Source organism: Culex pipiens, chromosome 2 (genome assembly GCF_016801865.2).
Source record: "Culex pipiens pallens isolate TS chromosome 2, TS_CPP_V2, whole genome shotgun sequence".
Lineage (NCBI taxonomy): Eukaryota > Metazoa > Arthropoda > Insecta > Diptera > Culicidae > Culex > Culex pipiens.
Genome location: NC_068938.1, coordinates 214333687 through 214359907, shown reverse-complemented (window position 1 = coordinate 214359907; position 26221 = coordinate 214333687). Strand labels below are relative to the sequence as shown.

General features: G+C 35.1%; 1 protein-coding gene across 1 annotated transcript in view; it reads right to left on the bottom strand.

Annotated features, from left to right (window-relative positions):
• Nucleotides 1-26221, bottom strand: part of LOC120416848 (uncharacterized) — a 135705-nt gene that overhangs the window by 5779 nt on the left and 103705 nt on the right. Inside the window, exon 2 of the mRNA XM_039578737.2 lies at nt 26080-26174. Coding sequence (XP_039434671.1) covers nt 26080-26085 — 6 coding nt within the window. The 5' untranslated portion in view covers nt 26086-26174. The remainder of the gene's footprint in view (nt 1-26079; nt 26175-26221) is intronic.

Here is a 26221-nt window from a genome sequence, read left to right as displayed (position 1 = left end):
AAGTGAGCACCTGAAATTCCTCGACATGACCTCAAAATGGGACAGGCTAGTAAGTAGTTTCACGACGGAATTGCAAAAAGCTCTTTATATTTGAGAGCTGACAAGTTCAACTTTTCAGCACTTGTATCGAAAAGTAATAGCTTTATCCTTTTGTTTTGGTTTTTATGATGATCAAACAGAAGAACCCAAATTTAACTGAAAAATCCTATTCAAATGGTGATATTCAAAATGGTTCGGTTTTTTTTTATTTTCTTGCTTTTGACTTCAAATTCGAGTTCAGCGACCTCATTTTAGTCAAATTTGAATTGTTGATTGCTATCAAATTACTAAATGTATTTTTTTCAATATTTTATCTCCGCCATTTTAGCCGCCATCTTAGATTAAAAAAAATATAGATCACTTTAGAGTAGTTAAGGGGTCATACTTAAGTTCTCGATTGAATTTTCAAAAGGTCCTATCTGCATAGGAAACCCATGAGGGATAGGTTGTTTTGAAAATTTAATCTAGAGTTCAACAATTTTTTTTGTGATTCGATTATCCGAAGTGAAATTTTGCCAAGGCCTTCGAATAATCGAGTCTGGACTGTAGTACGACTCGTGCGGAAAAATTCGTCATATTGCAAACTGTTTACAATTTTCTTAAACTTTTTCTTTTATGCAATCTCAATAATCAGCAGTTTCTTTAGAAACACCTCCTGGCAAAGCATTTTTTCACAGGCAAAATATATGCATATTTTATCACCCACACTGATGTCCAAAGTGGGTGCTGCTGCACTCAGATTTGCAACATATTTTATCATTTTTTTTTTGCGCATTTCAGCTCAAGTGCCTCCACCCGAAAGCTTTGGTCTCCCTCCAAAACCCAAGCTCCTGATGCACATGAGACAAGAAATTCAAGCGAAAAAACAAAAAAGCGATGTAAAATTAATGGCAACTTTTGGTGTATCTTCTCTGGCTCAAGTTTCGCTCGTTTTTTTTTGCTCCTCCTTCTCTGAGACCGCTCGTCAAACCAACCGGCGCGTAAAGATAATTCTCCGGTTGCCATTAATGTTATTTTGGGGTCGTAAATATAAACCGAGACTGGCTGGCTGTGTGTGTGTGAGTAATACGCTAAAATGTAATAATCTGCCACGTGGAAGACTGTACTCGCGCGAGAAGATGACGACGGTGGCGTTGATGATGATGAAATTATGCTGGCAGGGGACTTCATCAACATATCTTTTTTTCTTTAGATAATTCAAAGGAGAAATGGTTGAAGTTGATGCTTGTTTCTTTGGAAACAAATATTGAAATTATTCCGCTGTGGTTAACTTAATGATGATTTGCTATGAAAAAGATAAAATAAAAAAAAAATCCATTATGAAACTTCACACATGTTGAAAAATAACAACCTCAATTCCACCGAAATCGGAGTACTCACTACCCACATGGGAAATTATTTCCAATTGCGGTGCCAAATTTCACCCTGCAGAGTTTTCCTACCCGGAATCAATCGCTTAGCCATGGCATGAGCCAATTGATCCCAATTCGCTGGAAAAGCAATATTTTAACTCTCTCCTCTTTTCCTCTACCTAGCCATCCTTAAACCGATCAAAACTGTTGGCAATCTATAAAGTCGCGTGTCGAAAATTCGTGGAAAAAAGTGGCTTTCGGTTTGACTTAAAAAATGAGGTCGAATTTTCCGGAAAAATCGTGCTTCGAAAAGTGGCCTCAATTGGCTTGTGCGAAAGCATTTTAATCAAGTCTGTGGCGCGCAATTTACGGGTTATTTTGATGCAACGCGATGCTGGAGTGGCAATATTTTCATCAACCGGAAGGCTCTCGATGGCATTTCCTCGCAAATGATTGTTTATAGCTATAGCCATAACTGAAGGTATCGATGGCGGTGGTAATCCAGCTAATTAACTTGCAATTTACTCGCACGTTTTGTTGAAATTATTGGAGCAATGGATACCATAAGGGTGACCTCATTTTTGATGTTGCAAGTAAACAGTTTCGAAATATAAAAAAAACTTTTATCGAAAACACAGTCAGCTGATTTTTTTGTTTAAATACATAAAACAATAAAATCAACAATACCGATAGAAAACATGTTGTGTATTTTATTACTTTTAATTGACAAATATGTTTGAAAAACATAAATTTCAAAAAAACTTCAACTGATAGATGTATTTTCTACTCTTTTGAATTAGAATAACGTAATTTTATTTTAATAAATAACCTTCTAATAAAGGGATGATCAAGAACAACTTCACTTGAAGATTTTTTTTATAGAATATTTTTTCAAAAAGGTCGATCAAAATCGATTGAAAAATGTACATATTTATCATCCCATTCCTTATTTATGAAAAGTCTTGAGAAACTCTTAATACATATTTAACCAGAATTTGATATCAATAAAAAGATTCCTGTATAAAATCAGCCAGATTTCTGCATTCTTTTAAGATTTTAAATCTTTTGTAAAAAAACATGTTTCCTAGATTTAATCAATACTGAAAAGCAAAGCATTCATATTCATACATATAATGGCGAAATTTAAATTATTGTAAACAAATAATAAAATCAACAATACAAGCCAAATTTTCACTATTTTTAAATATAATGTGTTACATTTTTTGTTAACCATTTTAACAGTTGTGCTGGTGTTGAAAATATATTAACAAAGTATCAATAAATCTCCAGAAAAAAACTCCTGAGGTTTGTGCTCTTTTTGAATGTGTGTTCCCGAAATGCAAAATTAGTTAAAAGCCCTAAAAGTTGGATTAAAAATACAAAAATTAACATTGTATTCGTTGTAACGCAATTTAATCCAAATAGTTTACAATTTTATATTTTTATTTTTTTTGTTTGTTAAAAGAGACTTCAAATGGTCCAAGAGATATTTCTTCAATTAGGCGGTACTTTTTTTTCTTCAAAAAACTGCAAAATTTCAAATTGAGTTTCAAGTACAATTAGCTACCATTAGTTTAAAATGCATCCCCCTGCATTTAGAATCATTTTTAGCATGATTGTGTTTATCCAAAAATATTGTGAACTAAAAAAAAATCGATGTACATTACCGCATTTTTTTTAAACTAATGATTGCAAAACAATTGAACTAGTGTAAAATGCATTTTAAAACACTTTTTTCATGCAAATTCAAATTTGTAATCAAAAATATTTTGGTTGATTCATTGCTGTTGCTGTTATAAATTTGGTGTTTTTTTTAATTGTTACAATAACAAAATAAATAAAAAAGTTCCATGCAAAAATATTTTTGAAAGCGCAGAAAATTTCTTGCATTTACTTTTATGACGTTGTTAATCGGGCTGATTACTTGAAGTTTAGATTTTGTGAAAGTGTTTCTCAGTGTAACTTAATTCGTTTTAGTTTTCAACTAACTATATCTTGAAAACTATTTTATCCATTTTCAACGATTACGATTACTTGAAAAAGGCAAACCTCACATTAAAAAAAATCCAGATTTTCGATTGCAAATTTGATTTCTGAAATTTTGTTTGACAATATTTTAGATTTTTTTTTCCAAAAATCATAATTTTCAACTTTTAAGTCATATTTTTGGTACCAGATTTTGCACCATCTTAAACTCAAGTGCAAAAATACTTTGCAGCAGGTTTTCGCATTTTTGACCATCTAAAAGACAACTGTTCAATTTTTCTTGTTTCATAGTTGAAATCGCTACTCAGATGACCATTAAACATAACTTTGGCAAAAATTTGTAAAAACGATAAAAAATATGAAAATTGAGGCAGGTTGGACAACTAATTGCTTGAAAGATTATTTTAAAAAAATAAAGAATGAAGGCTTTCAAATCGAAATGAAATTTGAATTGAAATTCGGTGACGTACAATTTTAAAAAGATCCGGATTCATTATTGGTAGATGATATGACCAGAAAGTGAAACATAATCGTTGCCTTCCGAGCTACGACGCAATGAGCAGGACTTAATTATATACTCAATTCGGTTTTTTTTTACTACTGACCGTCAGCGTGCCATCCGCAACGATGCTATGGAGAGGGCTTTCAAAACGAAATGAAATGTTGAAAACTTTAAATAAAATCCAATAAATAAAAAGAAGGATTTTTTCAGCGTATTTTTTTTCTAAAAAAAAATCCTTATCATATACTACAATTTTGTCGAAGACACCAAATCGTTCAGAAAATCTCTTCTCAAGATACTGATTTTCGTGTATCCATAGAAAAAAAATGCACGAAATCAATCGATTTCGTAGAGTATTTAAGAGAATTGAAACTTTGTCCTAAGAAATGTTGTTCCCTGATAACGAATCAAAATTAACGATTTTTTTGAACTGAAACCTGCGGAAAAATTGCAAAAAAACAAAAGCGATTTTAGCTTAGGTTTTTGTTCTAGAATTATCAGAAAAGAAACAGATTTATGTTTCAGCAGAAGAGCCACCCAAGTAACATTTTGTTCCAGGAGTCCTACAAGAGCTCTCCAAGATAGCTACAGCATAGCAGTTTGGACCGCGGTAGGATAAAACTCTCTTCAAGTACTCTTCCAAACTCCTGAAGAAGTTTTGAAGAGAATTTTATCCTACCGCGGTCCAAACTGCTATGCTGTAGCTATCTTGAAGAGCTCTTGTAGAACTCCTGGAAAAAAATGTTACTTGGGCACTTAAATATACTAAAAAAAATGCAACTCGGTTATAAAATACCTTTTTTTTTAAATAAGTTTTCTTTTCAAATTTTTATCAAACTACAATGAACTTGATAATTGTATGCTGTATATGTTGTTTTAAAGGAGGATATCGTTTCATATGAATCGTTGAACATCAATTTTCTTTTCCTTTCAAGTTCAATGTTGTTTTGAATCTTGTGTTTTACAACGGTTTTAAATTATTACCTAATTTATTATTTTAATAAAATTTACAAGAAACTCTGGAAAAGCTTCATCCATATTGTTGTGATAATTTGCCGATATAATGCCTTTCCATCAGATTGACAACATCCCTTTCGGAAATCCTGTCTATCCGACACAATGTGCTAATAAAATCACACTCCAGTGGGTTCGAATTCATTTGCTAGCCACAAACTCAAATAAAGCTTTATCCTCATTCCAATGGGGCAAAAGGACACCCTCACTGTACAAACATACCGCCTCTGTGTCTGGAATGCGTGCAACAGTGTAAAATCGCGCACAATATGGTTGGTTGGCTGGCTGTTCATGAAACTAAATGAACCGATTCGTAACGCAATTAGGTTATCCTTCATCCAACCCCGCTTGGCCCCTGAAGCAGGAGGTCTGATCCATTATGAAATTCTCGGTACATGCGGTTTTCTGGGTATCGTTGTCCCTCTAGATCCTCACTCCCCGGGACTCGGTGATGTGATTTCAATGGTGTCGGCGGTAATCGGATTGAACTTCCTCGAAATGGCCACGTGGTGGGAAATTGCCCGGAAAGGGACACCATCCGAACGCCGGCGCGTCTTCCAGCCAGATTGGGCCCATTAAATGCCGTTGGTGTGAAACTGCGGAAACTGCGCTGACCACCCACCCATAGGCATCAGGAATGTTGTAATCGTTGAACGGATCGGATGGTGTGGGAGAGCCTATCACATTTCGGTTCCACGTGGTTGGTGCCCCGTGATGCGTGCACGTACGCACGATATTCTGCTTGTCATAATGGGTGACACGTGCGTCACGTGAGTGTCGTGAAGCGAGTGAAAAAATAACCAAAAATCAATCAGCCTTTTGACATTGGCATTCAGAACGGTGCGCGATGGCATCCAGGTGATTACACTGCACAGTGGTCCAGATCGCAAAATTAAGTGGAAAATTGATTTTCCGAAAAATGGTGAAGTTTTGGAGCTTTAGTGTCTTCAGAAGAGTTGTTGCAAATGGAAAGGGGCAACTTTTGGTTTGGTTGAAAATTAGGGTGGTTCACGATTAGGGTGATTTTGAAAAACTAACTTTTCAGGAATATTTTTTGGAATTTTTATGTCTTATAAAAAGTTGTTGGGCTGGCCAATTCAAGCAACTTTGTCGAAGACAACAAAATTTTATCTCGTAATCTACGCCTTCTATGACCAAATTTATAAAAAGCATCTGAGCAAACCTTCAAAAATGAGTTTTTTTAACGTGGCAATTCAGGGTTAACTTTTAGAGAAAAGTGATATTGGGAGCACTTTTAAAGCTCTACAAAACGAGCATTTTCATTTTTTGACATGTCAATTTGGACTAAAGGGTCAAAAGCTACAGCCATTTTAAGGTAAAAAAGATGCAAATTTAAAACTTAAATATCTCGAAATGGCGCAAGCCAAATTTTAAGCACTAGAATGCATTTGAAAGAAGAGATCTAGCACTACAAACGCTGAAAAAATCTCAGGGGTGTTTTTCTTTAAACTTGAAATATCTTCATTTGAAAAAGTCTAATTTTCAAGGGAAAACCATATGGGACCACCCTAACGAAATTCGAAAATTGTCCAAATATATGTTTTTCCATGTAATTTTGCCCGCTGAATCTGAATCTGCCCTCAGAATTGCGCCAAAATGTCAACAAATCGAGTTTTGGTCATATTTTGGGTTTAAATGATAATTTTACATGGAAACCCAAAATATGACCAAAAATCGATTTGTTGACATTTTGGCGCAATTCTGATGGCAGATTCAGATTCAGCGGGCAAAATTACATGGAAAAACATATATTTGGACAATTTTCGAATTTCGTTAGGGTGGTCCCATATGGTTTTCCCTTGAAAAATAGACTTTTTCAAATGAAGATATCTCGAGTTTAAAGAAAAACACCCCTGAGATTTTTTCAGCGTTTGTAGTGCTAGATCTCCTCTTTCAAATGCATTCTAGTGCTTCAAATTTGGCTTGCGCCATTTCAAGATATTTAAGTTTTAAATTTGCATCTTTTTTACCTTAAAATGGCTGTAGCTTTAGACCCTTTTGTCCAAATTGACATGTCAAAAAATGAAAATGTTCGTTTTGTAGAGCCCTAAAAGTGCTCCGAATATCTTTTTTCTCTAAAAGTTAATCCTGAATTGCCACGTTAAAAAAACTCATTTTTGAAGGTTTGCTCAGATGCTTTTTATAAATTTGGTCATAGAAGGCGTAGATTACGAGATAAAATTTTGTTGTCTTCGACAAAGTTGCTTGAATTGGCCAGCCCAACAACTTTTTATAAGACATAAAAATTCCCAAAAATATTCCTGAAAAGTTAGTTTTTCAAAATCACCCTAATCGTGAACCACCCTAATTTTAAACCAAACCAAAAGTTGCCCCTTTCCTTTTGCAACAACTCTTCTGAAGACACTAAAGCTCCAAAACGTCACCATTTTTCGGAAAATCAATTTTCCACTTAATTTTGCGATCTGGACCACTGTGCACTGTCAATCAGCGGTGGATTTTGTGGAAGATGTTTGGTGATTGAATTTGGTTACTTTAATGAATTAAGAGATTGCTCAAGGTTTGGAATAATTAAAGCTATAATCGACTTTTATCCGTTTTTTGTCTTTTGAATGAAACTGTTTCCTACACTGAAAAAAAAATAAAAGTACCAAATTCCTAAATTCTAGGAATTTTGGCTCCTTTCCTTATTAAGTAATCAAAAAAACCCGATTACTAAATAAGGAAAAGAGGCAAAATTCCTAGAATAAATCTCTGGCTGTCGATCTTCTCGATATCAATATTGCTCTAGCTGTCAATAAATTTTTCAGTCCCTTCAAATAGATTGCTTTGATTTTTCGTTCTATAATTTGATAACTCCCGCTCTCGACGGTCCCTTCAATATTGACAACGAGAGATTCCACTGTATTTTTTTATTTCAGTGTATGTCAAAAGAAGCCATTTTGCATCATTAGGTTATCCATTTCTATGTGAATATTTGAAAATCTGTATCTTGAGCAGTGATGGAATATTCGCGAAAAAAATCAATTTCGCTTTCGAACTTTTTTCACCCGCGAAAGAGAGGAGAGGCAAATCACGCAAAAGAAAATCGCTCCCGAAATTCTCCAAGAAAATCAATCTGCTGATGATTTTTTGTAAATTTCCTTGTCAGCACCACTCAAAAATATTTTATAATATTATATTTCACTTCCATCGCTGAAGAAATTTTCTGATCGATTTGGTTTCTTCGGCAAAAGTGTAGGTTATAATTAGGACATTATTTTTAAGTACACGGAAACCGAAAATTTTTGAAGATTGCTTACAAACATAAAAAGTTTGCAGATGAAGAAAATGTTTTTTTGTTGACATTGTTGCATCTTATTAATATATGTGAACAAATAAATGAAATTTTGTGAAATATACTAGAAAAAATACAGTTTAAAATAAAAAAAAAATCTGCTTTTTCGGTAATTTTTTTCATCAAAGCATAAGGTCTCAATGTAATATTAAATTTTTTAACCTGTTTTGTCGCAGAAATTTTGCAAAAAGTGTTAAAATCAGCAATAAACCAAGAATTATTGCACATTCGTGGTGGATGTTTCGAGCCGGGGCTCTGACTTTTTATCACAAAAAAGTAGAATAGAAAAAAATCTTTAAATTTGTTTTATATGTTCTAAGGGATTAAAAAATGAATCTTTTGCACAAGGTTAGGATGGTGCAGAATCTGGCAAACAAGAAACATAACTTTTTGAAAAAAAGGTTTTTGGAAATTCTAAAATACTGGCAAACAAAAGATCAAAATTTATTTTTGGATATAAAATCATATTTGCACCGTTTCCATGTCAGGTGAAATTTTCAGATCTTTTTTTTGCGTTTATAAAATACTTAATGAAGAGAGCAAAACTGAGAAAATTTCCCTCAATTTTGCTTTTTTGATTTCATTGATTGAAATGCTGTTTGCTGAGATGAAGCCATTTAAAGCTTAAATCTAGTGAAAAATTAGTTTTTTTCTGTGTATGCTTTTATTTTTCACCTCGTTATTTCATGGATACTATTGGGTTGATTTTCAATGTTTAAAAATGAAATTCTTGTTAATTTTTTTGCTCTTTTCAATAAACATAATTATGCCGTTGCATTTTTTTTAAATTTGAATGGAAATAGAAGTCCAACCAACTGAAAATTTGAAATGCATCTTCGTGCATTTAAAATCATATTTAGCATGTCTGGGATCAATCAAATATATTTTTTTTTTGTTAAATTCCAATGTACAGCACCGCAAATTTTTTTTTTTCGCCACAGAAAAAAGTCTTCAATACTTGGATATTTTGAAAACTAATGATTGAAGGGTGTAAATTGCATTTTTAAACACTTTTTACAGCGACGTTTCAATTTTGTTTTTTTGAAAAAAAAAAAAAAATTTCCTTACTTATTGAAAAAAATCCATAATTTTTTTTAAATGCTTAAAATAAGTGTTTTTTCCTCAAAAGATTAATACCATTGATTTTAAAATCAAACAATTGTTTTATAGGAAATAGAAGAAAATTTCACAAAAGAAGAAAAACTTAGATTGTATAGAGTAGAAAATTTCTCAAAAGAAGGATTTTTTTTTTTAAAATTTCACTTAAAAATGCCATTAACTTAGAAAACGGTGAACTTTATGGAGAAATTGCTATGGCAACTTTGCTATGGTGTCTTTTGTAATTTTTGAATTTTAGTGTGACAATTTTTATTCAATAATCTTTCTTTTTTATCAAAAATTCAAATCTCCGATATTAAATTTTGCACTATTCTTACCTTAGCAGAAAATATGTCTTTCTTAGTCTCCTAAAACACATAAAAAATTATTAAAAAAAAGTATTTCGGGATATAATCAAACAATAACCGGATTTTCCGTGTCCCGTGCCGAAGACACAAACGCGATCACAAGCCGTCTCAAAACAAAATTTGCCAACGCAGATGAACGGAACGTAGGGCGTGGTCGGTGCTCAATCCCCTTCTCGCTTTCTTACATTGCGGTTCTTGGAGAAAACAAAAAAATCTTCGGCGAGTGTACGTGAACGAAGAAAAAAGAAGGAGTACTAGAACGGAAATATATTCATGCTGGCAATCACGAGATAAAAGAAGAGAACTCATAAGCTATACTGGCGGTCGTTATACCTTCTAATATTTTGATACAAGAATCATCAAATGATTGTTTTTTCTATCACTAATTTACAATACTGCTGGCATCCATTGCCCAGCCGCTTCCATCTCCCCCGCGCACAAGGAAAGAGATTTGAAAGACAGGAAGTGTTGATGCTCATCTTTTTTAAGGGGATAGGGGTCAATCTCCACGGTATCCCCAAGTAAGTTTCACTTCGAGTTGGACGGTTTTTGGGAAGGTATTATATAGGACACGCTCTAAGCAAGCGTTGCGACCAATGGCATAATGTGATTAGGGGTTGTAGTTTTAATTCTCAAGGTAAGCAATCGGATTCTGCTGTTAATATTTTTCCCGTTTGATTATTGTGAAGTTTACATTTTTGCCGTCCTCACCTCACTGAGGCAGGGCTATAAAATAACTCAAAAATAGAACTTTTTAAATAAGCCTCCAAGATATACCTTTACGTATACATATCGGCTCAGAATCAAATTCTGAGCAAATGTCTGTGAGTGTGGAAGGACGTAGAATTTTTTTTCTCGCTCACTTTTATCGGAACAGGCTCGACCGATTTTGTCCGGATCTGTGTTTTTGGATTCGTCTTCAGGTCCTTTAAGTCTTTTTTAAATTTCATTCGGTTTGGTGCAGTACTTTAAAAGTTATGTTCGAAAAACTGTTTTGGTTGATACAAAAAAGGGTCATTATTTACATAATTTGAAAGCTCCGGCGGATAGCTGTCGGAACTTTCCGCTCAGTGCACGCACACAAACACTGCAGTGCTTTCAAATGGTTCATTAAATTTATCATAGATGGCAGCACTCAGACGTAGTGTGTGGTTGCAAGGCTTTTAGGAGGAAGGCAGCAACCACCTGCTGGTGGATTAAGTAACGTTTTAAGCAGTTTAAATTTATTTTCTGGAGTTGCTGTCATGTAATTTTTACAAATGAAATGCAAAATTTATTTATGTTTTGTCTTTCCATCCATTTTTGCCAGATATTATGAATTTACACAAATTGGCCATTAAACCTATGGTATCAAGTTTCTATTAAAACCAACTTAAATTTATTAGAGTCCTGTAATTTGAAAGATTCCCCTTCAAACGAGTGTAAGTAATTGAACTTCAAACAGAAGCTTCAGATGCAATCTTCTCCATAATAGCCCTCCTTTCACGTTCGATGTAATCAAATAGATCAATACCCAATAGAACCAGCAGCAATCTGTTTAAAATTTCATCAATGCGCAACGGTAACGTCCAAATGGCCAAGAAAGTCATCCTTCGGAACACTGATCGACAGTCTCCGCAGCCCACAAGGCTCTGGTAGGTTCTGTTTGTTAACTGCACCAAACGGGAGGGGAGGGAAATTGCGGCTCATCTCCGGATGTACATCGGCAAGCATATTGCGGTAGTTACCAACCTATCTGCAGCTGCCTCTGTTCCGGCCTAATGATGATGGTCCATCTAGAGAGTAGAGAGTACAAGACGTACGTTGTGTGGCTTGTGTGAATGCCATTTTGCCAACCGATGAGCAACCGTAAGCTTCAAGTGCCAATCTAAAGAACATTTCCAGTGAAAGCTTCAATTGCAGCTTTGTAAGTTTGTTGAATATTGATTGAGATTTTTAAAAATTGTCTCATAAAATATTTTTTGAAAAATCTTGATTACCAAAATCAACATTTAATGTGAGTCGAAAAATTTGCCTCAAAAATATTTTAATTTGTCCAAAAAATCCCACTGTCCTACCAAATTACCAACTTGAATTATGCTGCAGCAAAAGGATGAGTATTCCCAGAAACGGTCAGCAGAGGTCTACTACACTGACTGAAAGCGCTTTTGCGTTCTGCTGCAGTCACAGGCACAGTTCTGGGAATACATATTCAATATTAATTAAATTTAATACTTTATGCAAATTTACAGTGGCATCAGCCCGGTCAGCTCAGGAAGGAAGACAGGAATAGTACAGTGATGATAGTCGATCGTCATCGCTCGGATGTACGGGGGTGGGATTCTGTTGTGTTAAGGGATTACGCTTCAAAAGATGGCAAAAGCCGATGTTGAGCCTGCTAAATGCTGGAAAAGCTGCTGACCGAGAGTTGGTTTGGGACAGAATACCTGGTTTAAATCAGAGGTCTACAAATTGTTTTCTTAGCAAAAGTGAAGATTTTTATAGATTTTTTTTAATTGCAATTTTTTTCAGTTTATTTCAAAGTCTCAAGGGTTGTTCGATACAAAACGTGAGCAGATCCAGATTTCGTCAGCTGTGTGCTATCTTGTGACATAGACCATTTTGGTCGAAAATGAGTTAATGATGACGTTTTGCTATACTTAACAAACACTACAAGATGCTTTAACCCGATTTTGGAAACTCGCTTCCGTTTCCCGGATATCGCAAAACACACTTGTGCCATAGACCAATTTATTATCAAAATGTTCGTGCACACTTGTGACACGTCATACATGTTGTTGGAAAATGTGGAAAATTTGTCTTGTTTTTCACAAATTTATGTTGATACACATTTTCTGAAGGCAATGCAATCTTTTTTTTGAAAATATACTGATTAGGTCGGTTAAACTATTGATTTAAGTCTATTTTAGTTTGTATGGAAATTCTGTGCACACTTGTGACACGTAGTACAATTTTACTTTCGAAACACACTTGTGACACGTGCTTTTCAGATTTTTGATTACATAATTTACTGTATCTTTTAACTGGTGTAACCAAATTAGTTGAAACTTGGAGCGTTTGTTAAGCGATAGTATACGAACCGATTGCTTCAAAAAGTTTGGCTCTAACATTCATAGTTTTGAAAATATTTATCATCAAACTTTAAAAATCGATTTTCCCGAATAGTACTAAATGGTCGTTGTCACAAGATAGCACACAGCTGACGATTTGTTTTTCAAAATAAATAAAACAATTATAATATAAGAAATACTTGGTATTGCTAAATATCCATAACGGCATGGGAAATCCTGCACCATGGCCAACAGTTAGTTCAATTGAGGATCCCAGATTGCACAATTCAGGCACAATTCAACCTGAAGGTAAACGTGACCGGGACCTCCTGCCCGTGGTTCTACCGTATGCGGTTTCAATGTGATTAAAATCAAATAAAATGAATTGTCATCAATTTGGTGGTATGATTTCGATGGCCTTTCAACGCAATTTTCTCTCTGCTCGAAATTCGAAACAATCGGGCACACGTTCGTTCGATGGCTCGTTATTACCATCATCGTCATAACCATTTCAAAAGGCAGCGCAGGATTTCCTCCTGCCCCCGAAAAGCCACACGAGCACGTGACAGGAACCATTTTAATATTTAACGATTTTATTGAATCTGACACCGGCTGTGTGTGTGTGCGTTTTATGAGTGGGAAGATTAAATCCATTTTGTTGAAAAGCTGAAAAAGCGTACCAATTTATGCTTCAAAAACAGCAATTTGTTAAATTGCCGGCTTTCAATCCGATTATCACACGTGGGAATCGAGACCCAACCCTTGCATAATGCAGCCGGCCGTGATAAATTCAATTGATTCGCAAATATTGGTCCAACCTCCCCCCTCTTGCCTTGCCTTTTGGCTTGTTTCACTGAAAATGTTGCAATTTAATGGAGCTGACCGCGACAGTTGTTGATTGTGCTGTTGTTTTTTTTCTCTTTCCATTCGCATAAACGTTTGCTCAATGTCTGGTTTCGATGAATAATTATAGCTGCAATTATTCAGGGTATAATTGTGTGGCTTGCCTGAAAATTGATTGCGTGCCAATTGGGTGATTATCAGGACAGGGCGATCAAAATACGGGGATGAGTTGTGAAATTTTGGGCTGGCCAACATAACTTGATTACGGTGCTCCCAGCCGAAATAAGGTGGTAAAAAAATACTTTTTTTTAACGAAGACGATTTTTTGTTTTTTTTTTTTAAATCTAAAAATGTTGAATTTTTTGTTTACAGGATTCTGAGATATGAAAAAAATATTGGATTTCGGTACATCAATCGAACTTGAAGTACTATGCTTCTCCATCAAAATGAGTTCCCAGTACATTTTGCTGGAGACGCATGGTGCTGCAAGTTCAATTAATTTAACGAACTCCATTTTTTTCAGGAGATCTTAACGTCATGATTCGAAATCCGGACACTTAGTAGCATATCATTTTCGTTATAGCTGACAAAAAATCATGTAATAAGTTGGAAATGAAGAAATATCATCAGGATGTAGTATTAACAGTCAGTTTTAAGAGAATGCATGCAAAATATGTCTTTTCTAACAATTTTTCATCAGAATTTGAAAATTAAAATGACTTGTTGTGCTTCGAATCCCGGACACTGATAAAAGCTGATTCGAAATCCGGACACTTTTGCTTCGAATTCCGGACACTCGTTTTTGCTAATGAATCGCACAAATTTTGACTGAAATGTTAGTGAATGGCATTCTTTAGGTCTCAAATAAGCTGTTAACATCAAAACAATCGATATTTTATATAAAAATTTGCTAGAATTTAAGGAAATCAAAACCATAAATTTTGCTTTGCCTTCCCGGTGCTTCGGACGCCTATGAAATATTTCACGTGAAATGTTTCGCATTTTTGGTAATCTTATAATTTTATTTTATTTAATTGTTTTGACATTAACTACAGCGTTCAAACAAACTTTAAATGAAAGTTGATGTTAGAATTCATCAAATAACACAGTTTTAATAGACATCACACCGTCTTTTCAGACTGAATTTACTAACTAACGGGACAAACACAGAACACCCAGAGGAGATGGGCGGGAATCGAACCCGGGCCCCTTAGCACACATGAGGGATCGGCAGCCGAAGCCGCTAACCACCGCGCCACGGGGTCCTCATTTGACATTCATAATGCGAACTTATATCAAAATAATTGATAAAACAAGATGAAGTGTCCGGGTTTCGAAGCGTCCGGGAATTCGAATCATGACGTTATCTCAGAATCCTGTTAATGGATTTTTACCATTTTAGGATATGTTACGTGACACATTGTGAAAAAATCATGGAAAAATTGCTCGGATTAAAACTTTCCTCTCGGGACCTTCAAATCAGCGAATTAAGTTTTCATTTGATCTTTATGCTTAAAATTGTAAAATTTACACCTTATGAATTTACACATTTTTTTGCACTTCATAGAATATTGCATCATTTGTTTCACGCTAAACGCAGAAGATTGTTTTTTTTTTAAATTTGTTTGCTTTTAATTTGGGTAGGGGAAATAAACCCATTTAAGCCTAATAAGCGGTCTTGTTTGAATGATGCTGGATAATCTGGAGTGTTCCTTGAAATTCAGTAAAACCAAGTACACCAACGAGTAGAGCAACTTTTTGTGAACATTTCTGTTTATTTTCACTTTTATTAAAAGTTATGCTATTCCTTTTACAAGCATTTAAAAAAAAAAAATTCAAAAGCGCATTCTAATCAGTCGTGTGCATTGGGCCACGCCCATTTCTGTATTTTCAGCTTAGTTCTTTTTTTCTTCCAACGCTCGTTTGGGTCTGCTTCGTGCTGCCAAAATTGATGAAATATTGAGCGAACACTCACGAAAAGTAGCATTTATAGAGAAAGTTTCCTGGCAACACCACAAGCGCTGCTGGTGGTGTTGGTGGCCACCCTTTGTTCTTTATTTGCCTTCGCTTCTCGCTCGGTTTTCTTCAGCCTTCGATTAGAATGGATGGTCAAAATTGAAACGTCAAAAGACTTAGCGCGTTTGTTTTTTTGATGGCGCTTGCTAATTATTTACATGTTTCGGGATTATTTTTCAAGTGAGTGACTAAGTAACGGTCAAAAGAACATGTTGCCGGTAGTTGGAAGCAATTTTATATCTTAAGCGCTTTGAAATCGTTAGCGCAAGTGAACAGATATTGATGGCGACTTTCGTTAAGCAGTTAACCTCTGATCTTGCGTGTGGATGTGTGTGCCACCAAAATGATGAGAAATGGTCTCGCAAAATAGAAATTATGATCAAAAGTGCATTAAATTTGATCTTTTTGGCCAGTAAGTGGCATACATATGCGTGATTACTCGAGGCAGTGCTGTTGCTGGTAAGTTTACAGCCTAAATAGTATTTTTGGAGCTTTAATCGAGCATCAAACTCTCCATATGACGAAGATAGGTGTTTGATTAGAAAGGGTATATTTCCCCTAATTCTCTACCAACTCACACGCAATCGGGAAAAGTTGCCCCGACCCCTCTTCGATTTGCGTGAAACTTTGTCCTAAGGGGTAACTTTTGTCCCTGATCACGAATCCGAGGTCCGTTTTTCGATATCTTGTGACGGAGGGGCGGTACGGCCCCTTTCATTTTTGAACATGCGAAAAAAGAGGTGTTTTTTTTATTAATTTGCAGCCTAAAACGGTGATGAGATAGAAATTTGGTGTCAAAGGGACTTTTATGTAAAGTTAGACGTCCGATTTGATGGCTTACGAAAAAAACGAAACTATTGGCACTACGCCCCCCGGGGCATGGCCTTCCTCTAACGTGGGATTTCTGCTCCAGCGCCTCTGACGAGACAGGAGAAACCGGGACCGACGTTTTACTTCACCATCCGATAGAAGCTCAGTGGATAAGGCGGGAATCGAACCCGCGTCTCATAGCATCATCGGGATCGGCAGCCGAAGCCGCTACCCCTGCGCCACGAGACCCACTGGCTTACTCAGAATTTCCAAAAAACGTATTTTTCATAGAAAAAAACACTAAAAAAGTTTTAAAAACTCTGTCATTTTCCGTTACTCGACTGTAAAAAAATTTGGAATATGTCATTTTATGGGAAATTTAATGTTCTTTTCGAATCTACATTGACCCAGAAGGGTAATTTTTTCATTTAGAACAAAAAATTTCATTTTAAAATTTCGTGTTTTTTCTAACTTTGCAGGGTTATTTTTTAGAGTGTAAATATGTTCTACAAAGTTGTAGAGCAGACAATTAAAAAAACTTTGATATATAAACATAAGGGGTTTGCTTATAAACATCACAATTTATCGCGATTTTACGAAAAAAAGTTTTGAAAAAGTTACTTTTTGCGTTTCTCTTTGTTTCGTCGTCCGTGTCTGTCGCGGATGACCATGAACGGCCATGATCGATGACGACCAACATTTTCAAAACGTTCTCAGATGTAACATTAGCATGGAAAGTTTGCGATTCAAACATTTAAACCACAAAATAAACAAATAACATTTAATCACATAATATTTAATCATCCCAAAATATGTTTTATTAAAATACATTTAAGACATTTGCACCCTAAAATTTTAGGAGGGCCTCGTGGCGCGGTGTTTAGCGGTTTCGGCTGCCGATCCCTAAGTTGCTATGGGGCGTGGGTTCGATTCCCGCCTTATCCTCTATCGGATGGGGAAGTAAAACGTCGGTCTATTTGCGTAAAAGATGTTTTGGGTGACTCACCACTAGGGTGGTCCACGGGAACCCCTTCCTCTAATAGCTTAAAGTTTGTATGGAAAAAATCGTCTAAATGTATGGAGAAAAGCAACTGTTTTACTTTTTTACCTGGGGTGGGCGCAATATTCGTTCAATCTTTATCAATTCTGAGATGTAGGACCTTCATTAAATTTACAACAACTTTCCCGAAGACACCATATTTTTAGAACTTTTTGCTGAAAAGTTATTAGCTTCCGAAAAGGATCATTTTTGAGCGACCGGCTCAAAGGGGCAACATAACAGGCGCACTGCCAGGCAGGCAGGCAGGCAAGCAAGCACGCACGGGCATTTATAAATAATTGTTTCTAAAAAGCCCCTTGCAGCCGTGTGCGCAAAAATGGTAATTTTCAGAAGCTAATAACTTTTCAGCAAAAGATCCTGAAAATATGGTGTCTTGGGGAAAGTTTTTGTAAATTTAATGAAGGTCCTACATCTCAGAATTGATAAAGATTGAACGAATATTGCGCCCTCCCCAGGTAAAAAAGTAAAACAGTTGCTTTTCTCCATACATTTTGACGATTTTTCCCATACAAACTTCAAGCGATTAGAGGGAGGGGTTCCCATGGTCCGAATCTGCTCAAATTTGGAATTTAGCCTAGTGAGGGGTCATTCTTTGATTTCAGGGGGAAGCCCCGAGAAAGCCCGAATTTGGACCACCCTACTCACCACACATAACCTTCGGACGCCTAGAAATGAGCAGAAACTTGCAATAGAGACCACAAAAGACCCGGGGGTCGTTAAAGTGGATTGCTTTGCCTTTTTTACCCTAAAATGTTGTGTGACAGCAAGAAAACAGCTTGGTTTGAGCAAAAAGGAAACATTCGCAAACTGTTCGGCTTTCGCGATTTTTTTTTCAAAATTATGAACAAATCTCTAACATTTGATACGGTCCAAATAAGTGCTTTAGGGCCTTTTCACATGTTAGAGTTGATTTGAAAATTTTCAAGATTTTTTTGTTCGTTTGAACGGAAATTTTATGATTATTTCTTTTTTAGACATTGTAAATCGGACGTATATTTACTGAGTTATCGGCACTTAAAAATCGTCGATTTTTTGGTGATGTCCCGGGCAGACGTAATAACAAAATTCATGCCATTTCAATAACAAATATTGTTAAAATAACAGAAAGTGTTATGGACTTGTATGTGGGTAATTCTCCGCCAACTCACACAGCAGTTGTCCCGACCCCTCTTCGATTTGCGTGAAACTTTGTCCTAAGGAGTAACTTTTGTCCCTGATCACGAATCCGAGGTCCGTTTTTTTATATCTCGTGACGGAGGGGCGGTACGACCCCTTCCATTTTTGAACATGCGAAAAAAGAGGTGTTTTTCAATAATTTGCAGCCTGAAACGGTGATGAGATAGAAATTTGGCGTCAAAGGGACTTTCATGTAAAATTAGACGCCCAATTTGATGGCGTACTCAGAACTCCGAAAAAACGTATTTTTCATCGAAAAAAACACTAAAAAAGTTTTAAAAATTCTCCCATTTTCCGTTACTCGACTGTAAAAAAATTTGGAACATGTCATTTTATGGGAAATTTAATGTACTTTTCGAATCTACATTGACCCAGAAGGGTAATTTTTTCATTTAGAACAAAATTTTTCATTTTAAAATTTCGTGTTTTTTCTAACTTTGCAGGGTTATTTTTTAGAGTGTAACAATGTTCTACAAAGTTGTAGAGCAGACAATTACAAAAAAAAAATATATATAGACATAAGGGGTTTGCTTATAAACATCACGAGTTTTCGCGATTTTACGGAAAAATTTTTTTGAAAAAGTTGGTCGTCATTGATCATGGCCGTTCATGGTCACCCGCGACAGACATGGACGACGAAACAAAGAGAAACGCAAAAAGTAACTTTTTCAAAACTTTTTTTCGTAAAATCGCGATAACTCGTGATGTTTATAAGCAAACCCCTTATGTCTATATATCATTTTTTTTTGTAATTGTCTGCTTTACAACTTTGTAGAACATTGTTACACTCTAAAAAATAACCCTGCAAAGTTAGAAAAAACACGAAATTTTAAAATGAAAAATTTTGTTCTAAATGAAAAAATGACCCTTCTGGGTCAATGTAGATTCGAAAAGTACATTAAATTTCCCATAAAATGACATGTTCCAAAAATTTTTACAGTCGAGTAACGGAAAATGGGAGAATTTTTAAAACTTTTTTAGTGTTTTTTTCGATGAAAAATACGTTTTTTTCGGAATTCTGAGTACGCCATCAAATTGGGCGTCTAATTTTACATAAAAGTTCCTTTGACACCAAATTTCTATCTCATCACCGTTTCAGGCTGCAAATTATTGAAAAACACCTCTTTTTTCGCATGTTCAAAAATGGAAGGGGTCGTACCGCCCCTCCGTCACGAGATATCAAAAAATGGACCTCGGATTCGTGATCAGGGACAAAAGTTACCCCTTAGGACAAAGTTTCACGCAAATCGAAGAGGGGTCGGGGCAACTTTTCCCGATTTCGTGTGAGTTGGTAGAGAATTACCCATGTATGATGAAAATGATTTTTTTTTGCCATAAAAAATGCAAAAAATGATTGTTGTCCGAAGTGTCAGTAAAAAATATTCGCGCAAATCTCTTTCCAACAATAAAAAAATCAAGTTTAAATGCTTTGTTCTTGGGAGAAAAAAAGTGTAAAAATCAACATAATATTACACCGAAGAATGTTGACAAATTTGTGCTAGAAAAATATGTAAATTTATATCTTTAAAAAAAGGATGCATTTTCTACCAAATGCTATGGACGATGTAAATAGATGACCTTTTTTTTTAAACAAAACTTAAAATCGAGGATGACATCAACTAATAAATAGAATATTGTCGGAAAGTATAAACAAATGTAAAAAATGCTAGTAGATTATAAAATGTACCCTTAAAATCAATTGCAAAATGATAAATCACCTCACATAACGATGACACTAGCGCAAAACAATTTCCCAAACTAGCTTTTTTTTTCAGCCAAGATTTATTCGAGTAAACTGTCCTGTATCTATCACTTGGCTGGCGGTGGCTCCTGGCAGGTCACAAGCGTAGTGAAGCTGCAGAAGATAAATCGAAATACTTGTGCTCGGTCGTACACATTGGTGACGAAGACAGAGAGCTTTTCCCCCCGTAACTTCTCTCACCCCCAATTTGGGAAAAAACCAACTCAAACTTTTCTGCCAGCCCAGTTTTCGTGGTGTGACATAAAATATGAACGAATTTTCCGCTGTAGCTGCCATCTTGAGCGAAAGGGGGGAAATTTTCGAGTGACACTCATGTGTGTGAGCCAAATGGCCGCGAGTGGGTCGGATTAGTTAGCTTGGCTTTCGGATGCTTTCAACCTTCATCAAGGAGGAGGAAATACCATTGCTTTCAGTTTTGTCGCAGCCACGGGAGGATTTCCGGTTCACTTTAAGAAGGGGAGACTGGAGTTCTTTTTTTGAATTTGAATATATCTTTAAAACTTAAATAACAAACCACACCTGCCTCCCCCTTTTCCACCAGCTTATCTGACCGGTTAATAATTCACGAGGCATTTGTTTTCCCACCCGACTGCAGGCAAAGCTTTTGAAGCCAAAACAAGGGGGTAAAATTGCAAAAAAAGCTCACACAACAAGCCCAAATAAACCGCTGCGATATGCTCGGCTGCAGCCGGCAGGGCAGTAAACGAATTAACTCTGCATGAGGCGACATAAAAATAACGAACGTTTTATTGCCTTGCACTGACGGGTGGGAGAAGGGGGCAGTCGAGGTGGGAAAGTGAAAAAAAGAAGAAAAAAGCTTTTTCCATCCCGCTGGTACAACAGTTTTCACGATGCTTTCAACGCTCTTGGCTGCGGTGCAAATTTTCCTCTCTCTCTTTTTTTCGGGAGGTTGTGTTGATTGAAAATAAATTACAGAATAATAAATGACGAAAAAGGACATCAACGCTGGCGGGGACCAGATAAAGTGCATTGTCACAAAATGTTGGAAAAAGGAACCCTCAAGGACATCGAAGTGCACTTTGCAATGACAAAGAGCAAGTAAGTTAACGACAAACGGTTTGAAATTCCCTTTAAACTTAAAATTCGTTGAAGCACCATGCGCCTCCATGCGTTTCAACCCAGAAAACTAATTTCAATGGAGCCACCTGGTGCTTCAACTAAAACAAACAATCTGTCACTGCTGCCAACCTCAAAACCGGAACAATGCATTCCACGTCACACTCCGCTTGGGGGGTTTCATCAAGTTGAGCATGTGCCATCGGAGAGTGTGGACGTGACCGATATCCCTCAACTGCCAGCTGAGGCCACCACAACATCCAGATGAAATGCGCGCACGTTGAATGTCAATGTCAAATGAGGTTGCAAGGTCTATGAGGTGACAACCACCTGCCCGGAGAGCACGAAGAAGCTTTGGTTTGATGTAATTGAATTTTCAGTTTTTAAAAACTCAATCATCATTAGCACGCCACGCCACTGCTAGTCTCCTCTGAATTGAGTGCTCGAGCACTGATGGGTACGTGAGCAAAGTGATTAATTCATGAAATCAGAGGAAGAGTGAGGACAAACCGACTGCAGAATGAAGATTGGCAGTGAAGAGAGTGATAGGAATGTAGGGTTTGCTGACTTATATTGGGGTTTGGGGTCAAGAAATGAACCAATTTTAACATTGGATGTTTTTTGAAAGCATCTCAATTTCAATGAATATAGATGTGCAATGAACGTCATACGCAAAAACTTCTATTGATATATTTTTATTTTTAAAGTATTGCAAAATATCGGTGAATTTTTCAATTTTCAATTTTTATGTTTATGAAAAAAGAAATTTTTAAAATAAATATTTAAAAAACCCTTCCAACAAGATTTGAAAAATTCTATTGCGATTTTCTTGTAGAAAACTACAATTTGTTATGCGAGCAGTGTTTTATGGTTTTGATTTTCTCAAAAAAAGGTGCATCCGTCCTAAGAAAGTTTCATTGTTTGACATTTCAAATCGGCTCATTAGTTTCCGGACTAAAAAAAAGGTTTCTAGCGGAACTTTTCGATAATTGGATCGGACCCGAATGCCTCATGAGCAGGGATGGAATAATCGCAAAAAAATCATTTTCGCTTGCGAACTTTTTTCACCCGTGAAAGAGAGAGGAGGCAAATCACGCAAAAGAAAATCGCTGCTGAAATTCTCCACAAAACCATTCTGCTGATGATTTTTTCTTGATTTTCTTGTCAGCACCACTTAATAATATTTATTTCACTTTGTTTACACACATTGCCCATCTACAAAATGTGACAGGTCATTTTTAGACATGTGACGTTACACTTGCAAGTGTAGTAGTAAAAAAGATGTTCCGCCGAATAATCAAGATGAGTTTTTTTTACCGATCATTCGTGCGCGAGAGAGGAGAGCCATGCTCCCTTCGGATTTTTTCTCTTGATGAACGTCCAAAGATTTTCTTTTGATGATGATGATTATTCCATCGCTGCTCATGAGTTTAGTTGTCTTTAATCGCATATAAATTTCTCAATGTTTTATAATGTTCTGGATCTTTTTAAAAACAAATGTCAAAAAACTGCTTTAAATGCAATTTTGCTTAAACTTTCTTTGAAATACTGAAATTTTCGATTTCCTGAAAACCATGACAACAATAACTTTTTTGTTTTGTTGGTTCTGTTGTTTAGAATACGCTTCGTTTTGGAAAAATAAACAAGTAAGTTTCTTGAATCTTAGTAAAATAAGAATAGCTGAATCATAATTTCGGCTGACAAGAATTGGAAAAAAATATTAACAGAATCGAATTCGTGATGTTTGTTTTAGAATATTTTGTGTCAAGGGGTTATATTTTAGGCATTGAACTAATGCATACTTTTCCAGTTTTTTTAATTCATAGCTTATTTTTATTAAATCCTTTTAGGTGCTGCGACCAGGTTAGGACCTAGGATCAATAGTTCCAGTAACTTTCTAGTACACAATTATTCTGAAGTAACATTTTTTTGCCTTTTTTAAGCAGATTGGAGAATATCGTGAAATTCCAATGTTTTTTTATTTGGCATGCCACGAAATTTCATTTTTTGATGAAATTTTTTGAATTATGGTTTTATTTTGTTTTGTTTGGTGTTAAATTTTTAATGCTTTCATCAAGAATATCTATTTTTTAAATGTTGTAAGTTTCAAAGTATAAGTACTAAAACTTGTTAACAAAATACCGTATTTTTTCGAAAGAATTAAAATTTTCATATTTTGCTATAAGAGGATCAAACGAAGCAAAATTTTGTATGCTTTTTACTTCATTAGTGTTTTTTTTAAATACGGATCGTTTGATACCCATACATATTGCAAATTGTAGAAAGTCAATTTTTTTTTTAAATTTACGAAAATTTTAGTGATTTACAAAAAATAATACAGTATTTTGTTAAAATTTCATTGTTTTCAACAAAAACAAAAAAAAAGAAAAAACTCTAAAAAACTGAGAATGCATATAAATTTTGCTTCTTTTGATACTCATATTGCAAAATTTAAAAAATTTGGTATTAAAAAAAACAGTATTTTGTGAAAATTTTAGTATTTAAAAAAAAAACTCTGATGAAGTAAAAAAAATACAAAATTTCGCTTCGTTTAATACCCATACTGCAAAATTTAAAAATTTTAGTATTTCAAAAAACAGTATTTTGTGAAAATTTTAGTATTTTTCAAAAAAAAAAAAACTCTGATGAGGTGAAAAAGCATACAAGATTTCGCTTCGTTTGATACCCATATAGCAAATTATGAAAATTTGAATACTTTCGAAACCAAGGCATTTTGTGATCAATTTTGAGTATTCAAACTTTGAAACTTATATACTACATTTTCAAAAAATATATTTTCAATGAAAGCATTGAAAATTTAACATGATTTGGTTGAATTAAGTCGATTTTAGAAAGATTTTAAAAATGAGTTATCGTCCATTATCGGCGATAAGATTATCGCCGATAGAATTATCGAAATAACGATAACGATAGATTATCGTTAACAACCTTGGCCCTTTTATAATCAATCATATATAATAATTAAATATAACAATCATTTAATTAATTTTCTCCACCTATTAAAAATAATCACTCACCAAAGCACATAAACAGCGAAACAAAAGGAACGAAAAGAGATTTTTTGAATGTCGTAAACTGCTTAATTTTGATAGCCAAACAAACTTAAGTTTGAATTTTTTTTGTTACATAATGAAAAATTAAAGTTCTAATCAGTTCAATTTTCCGTTCCTTGATTTGTTTGGGAACATTTGGCTTTAGAGAAAACAAATACAATGAATATGTTCAGTTAATTGAAGAAAAAAAGCATTTTTTTAAGAGACAAGATTAAAATCTTGATTTAATATTGAATTTAATTGTTTTAATATTTAAAAATAATACATTTCATGTAACAAACCTAGAAAAAATTCTTTTTAGGAAAATCCATATCCATAATATTAAATATAAATTAATTTTCTATAATTTGAATATATGAGTACAAGGTAAGCATATTATTTTTCAAGTTCCTTGAAATTTCCGTAAAATTGGGTGATTTGAAATTTTGCCTCATTCAGAGATATCGGTAAATTACCGATAATCATCAAGATACCATCACCTCGAAACTTTTGGCTTATTGGATGACACTTAGTAAACTAATAGTTCTCATGTTTTTATCGCTGTCTCTCAGTAATCAATTTTCTGATATATGTAGTTATTTTTTTCTTTAAACGGACAATGATGGACATTACTGTTATAAAATCAAAACAAAAATTTACCTTCAAATTGCTATAACTTGATAAGAGTGCACAAAATCAAGATAAAGTAATTTCTGATCGCAAATTTGATTTTCTTCTTGAAATGATTTTTTTTGAGAATGAAAATTTTCAATAAACTTCATAGTTTACGAGACCGCTGCAAACATTTTTCGAATTCAAAAGAAGCTAAACAGACAATATAATGTTCAAGAAATCGAAGCAACTACCCTATTAAAGCTATTCGACGATTGCAAATTGAAATGAAAGCAACATAAATTGGTTGGACAGCTCGAACCTGCCAGAACCTCCTGGCACGACAGTGGTACTTTCATACTGCACAGCAGGAGAATGGTTCGATCGGGGCTCGATCCACCGCACGGTGGATGAATGATAAATTTATTCAGATTTTATTCAATAAATTTCTTTATTCGCCTCCCCCTTCCTGCTTCTCACATACACAATCGAATCGCATTTTGAGAAGGGGGGGAAAGGGACACTGACATTGATAGGACGAGCAATGATAAGGCGAAGGTCGAATTGATTTAAAATTCGATGCGACAGATTTTTTTGTTGAATTTTTCTGTTTTGCATTTTGTCGTTTTTTTTTGGTGAATGCTGATTTATAATCGAATTTTGCCGGTATCTGACGGCCAGTCAGGAAAGCTTTGAATATTAAAGAACAAATTTCATTCTGATACTTGCAAATTTGATTTGCAGATTTCAACATATTTTCGTGTGCTGTTTCCTGCATTGAAAGTCTCGAAATCCACATCTGCTGAAAAAAACGACTCCACCCATAAGCTGAAAAACTTTATATTGCATCGTTTTCTTAATCGGCTTTCATGCAAGCTTAAACTTTCAAATATTCTAAAGCTCAGCAATTTCCCTGTTCTTCCCTCTCCCCCAAAACCAGCTCACCTGCATCGTGTTGCTGTCGTTGCCGGTTGCCGCTTTCAATTGTTTTCATCCCCAATCGCTGTAGTATTATTGGCCAGCAATGAAAGTGGATCAACCTGTGAGGGGGTGGAAAGAGAAAAGAAAAGAAGTTAAAAACAACCCA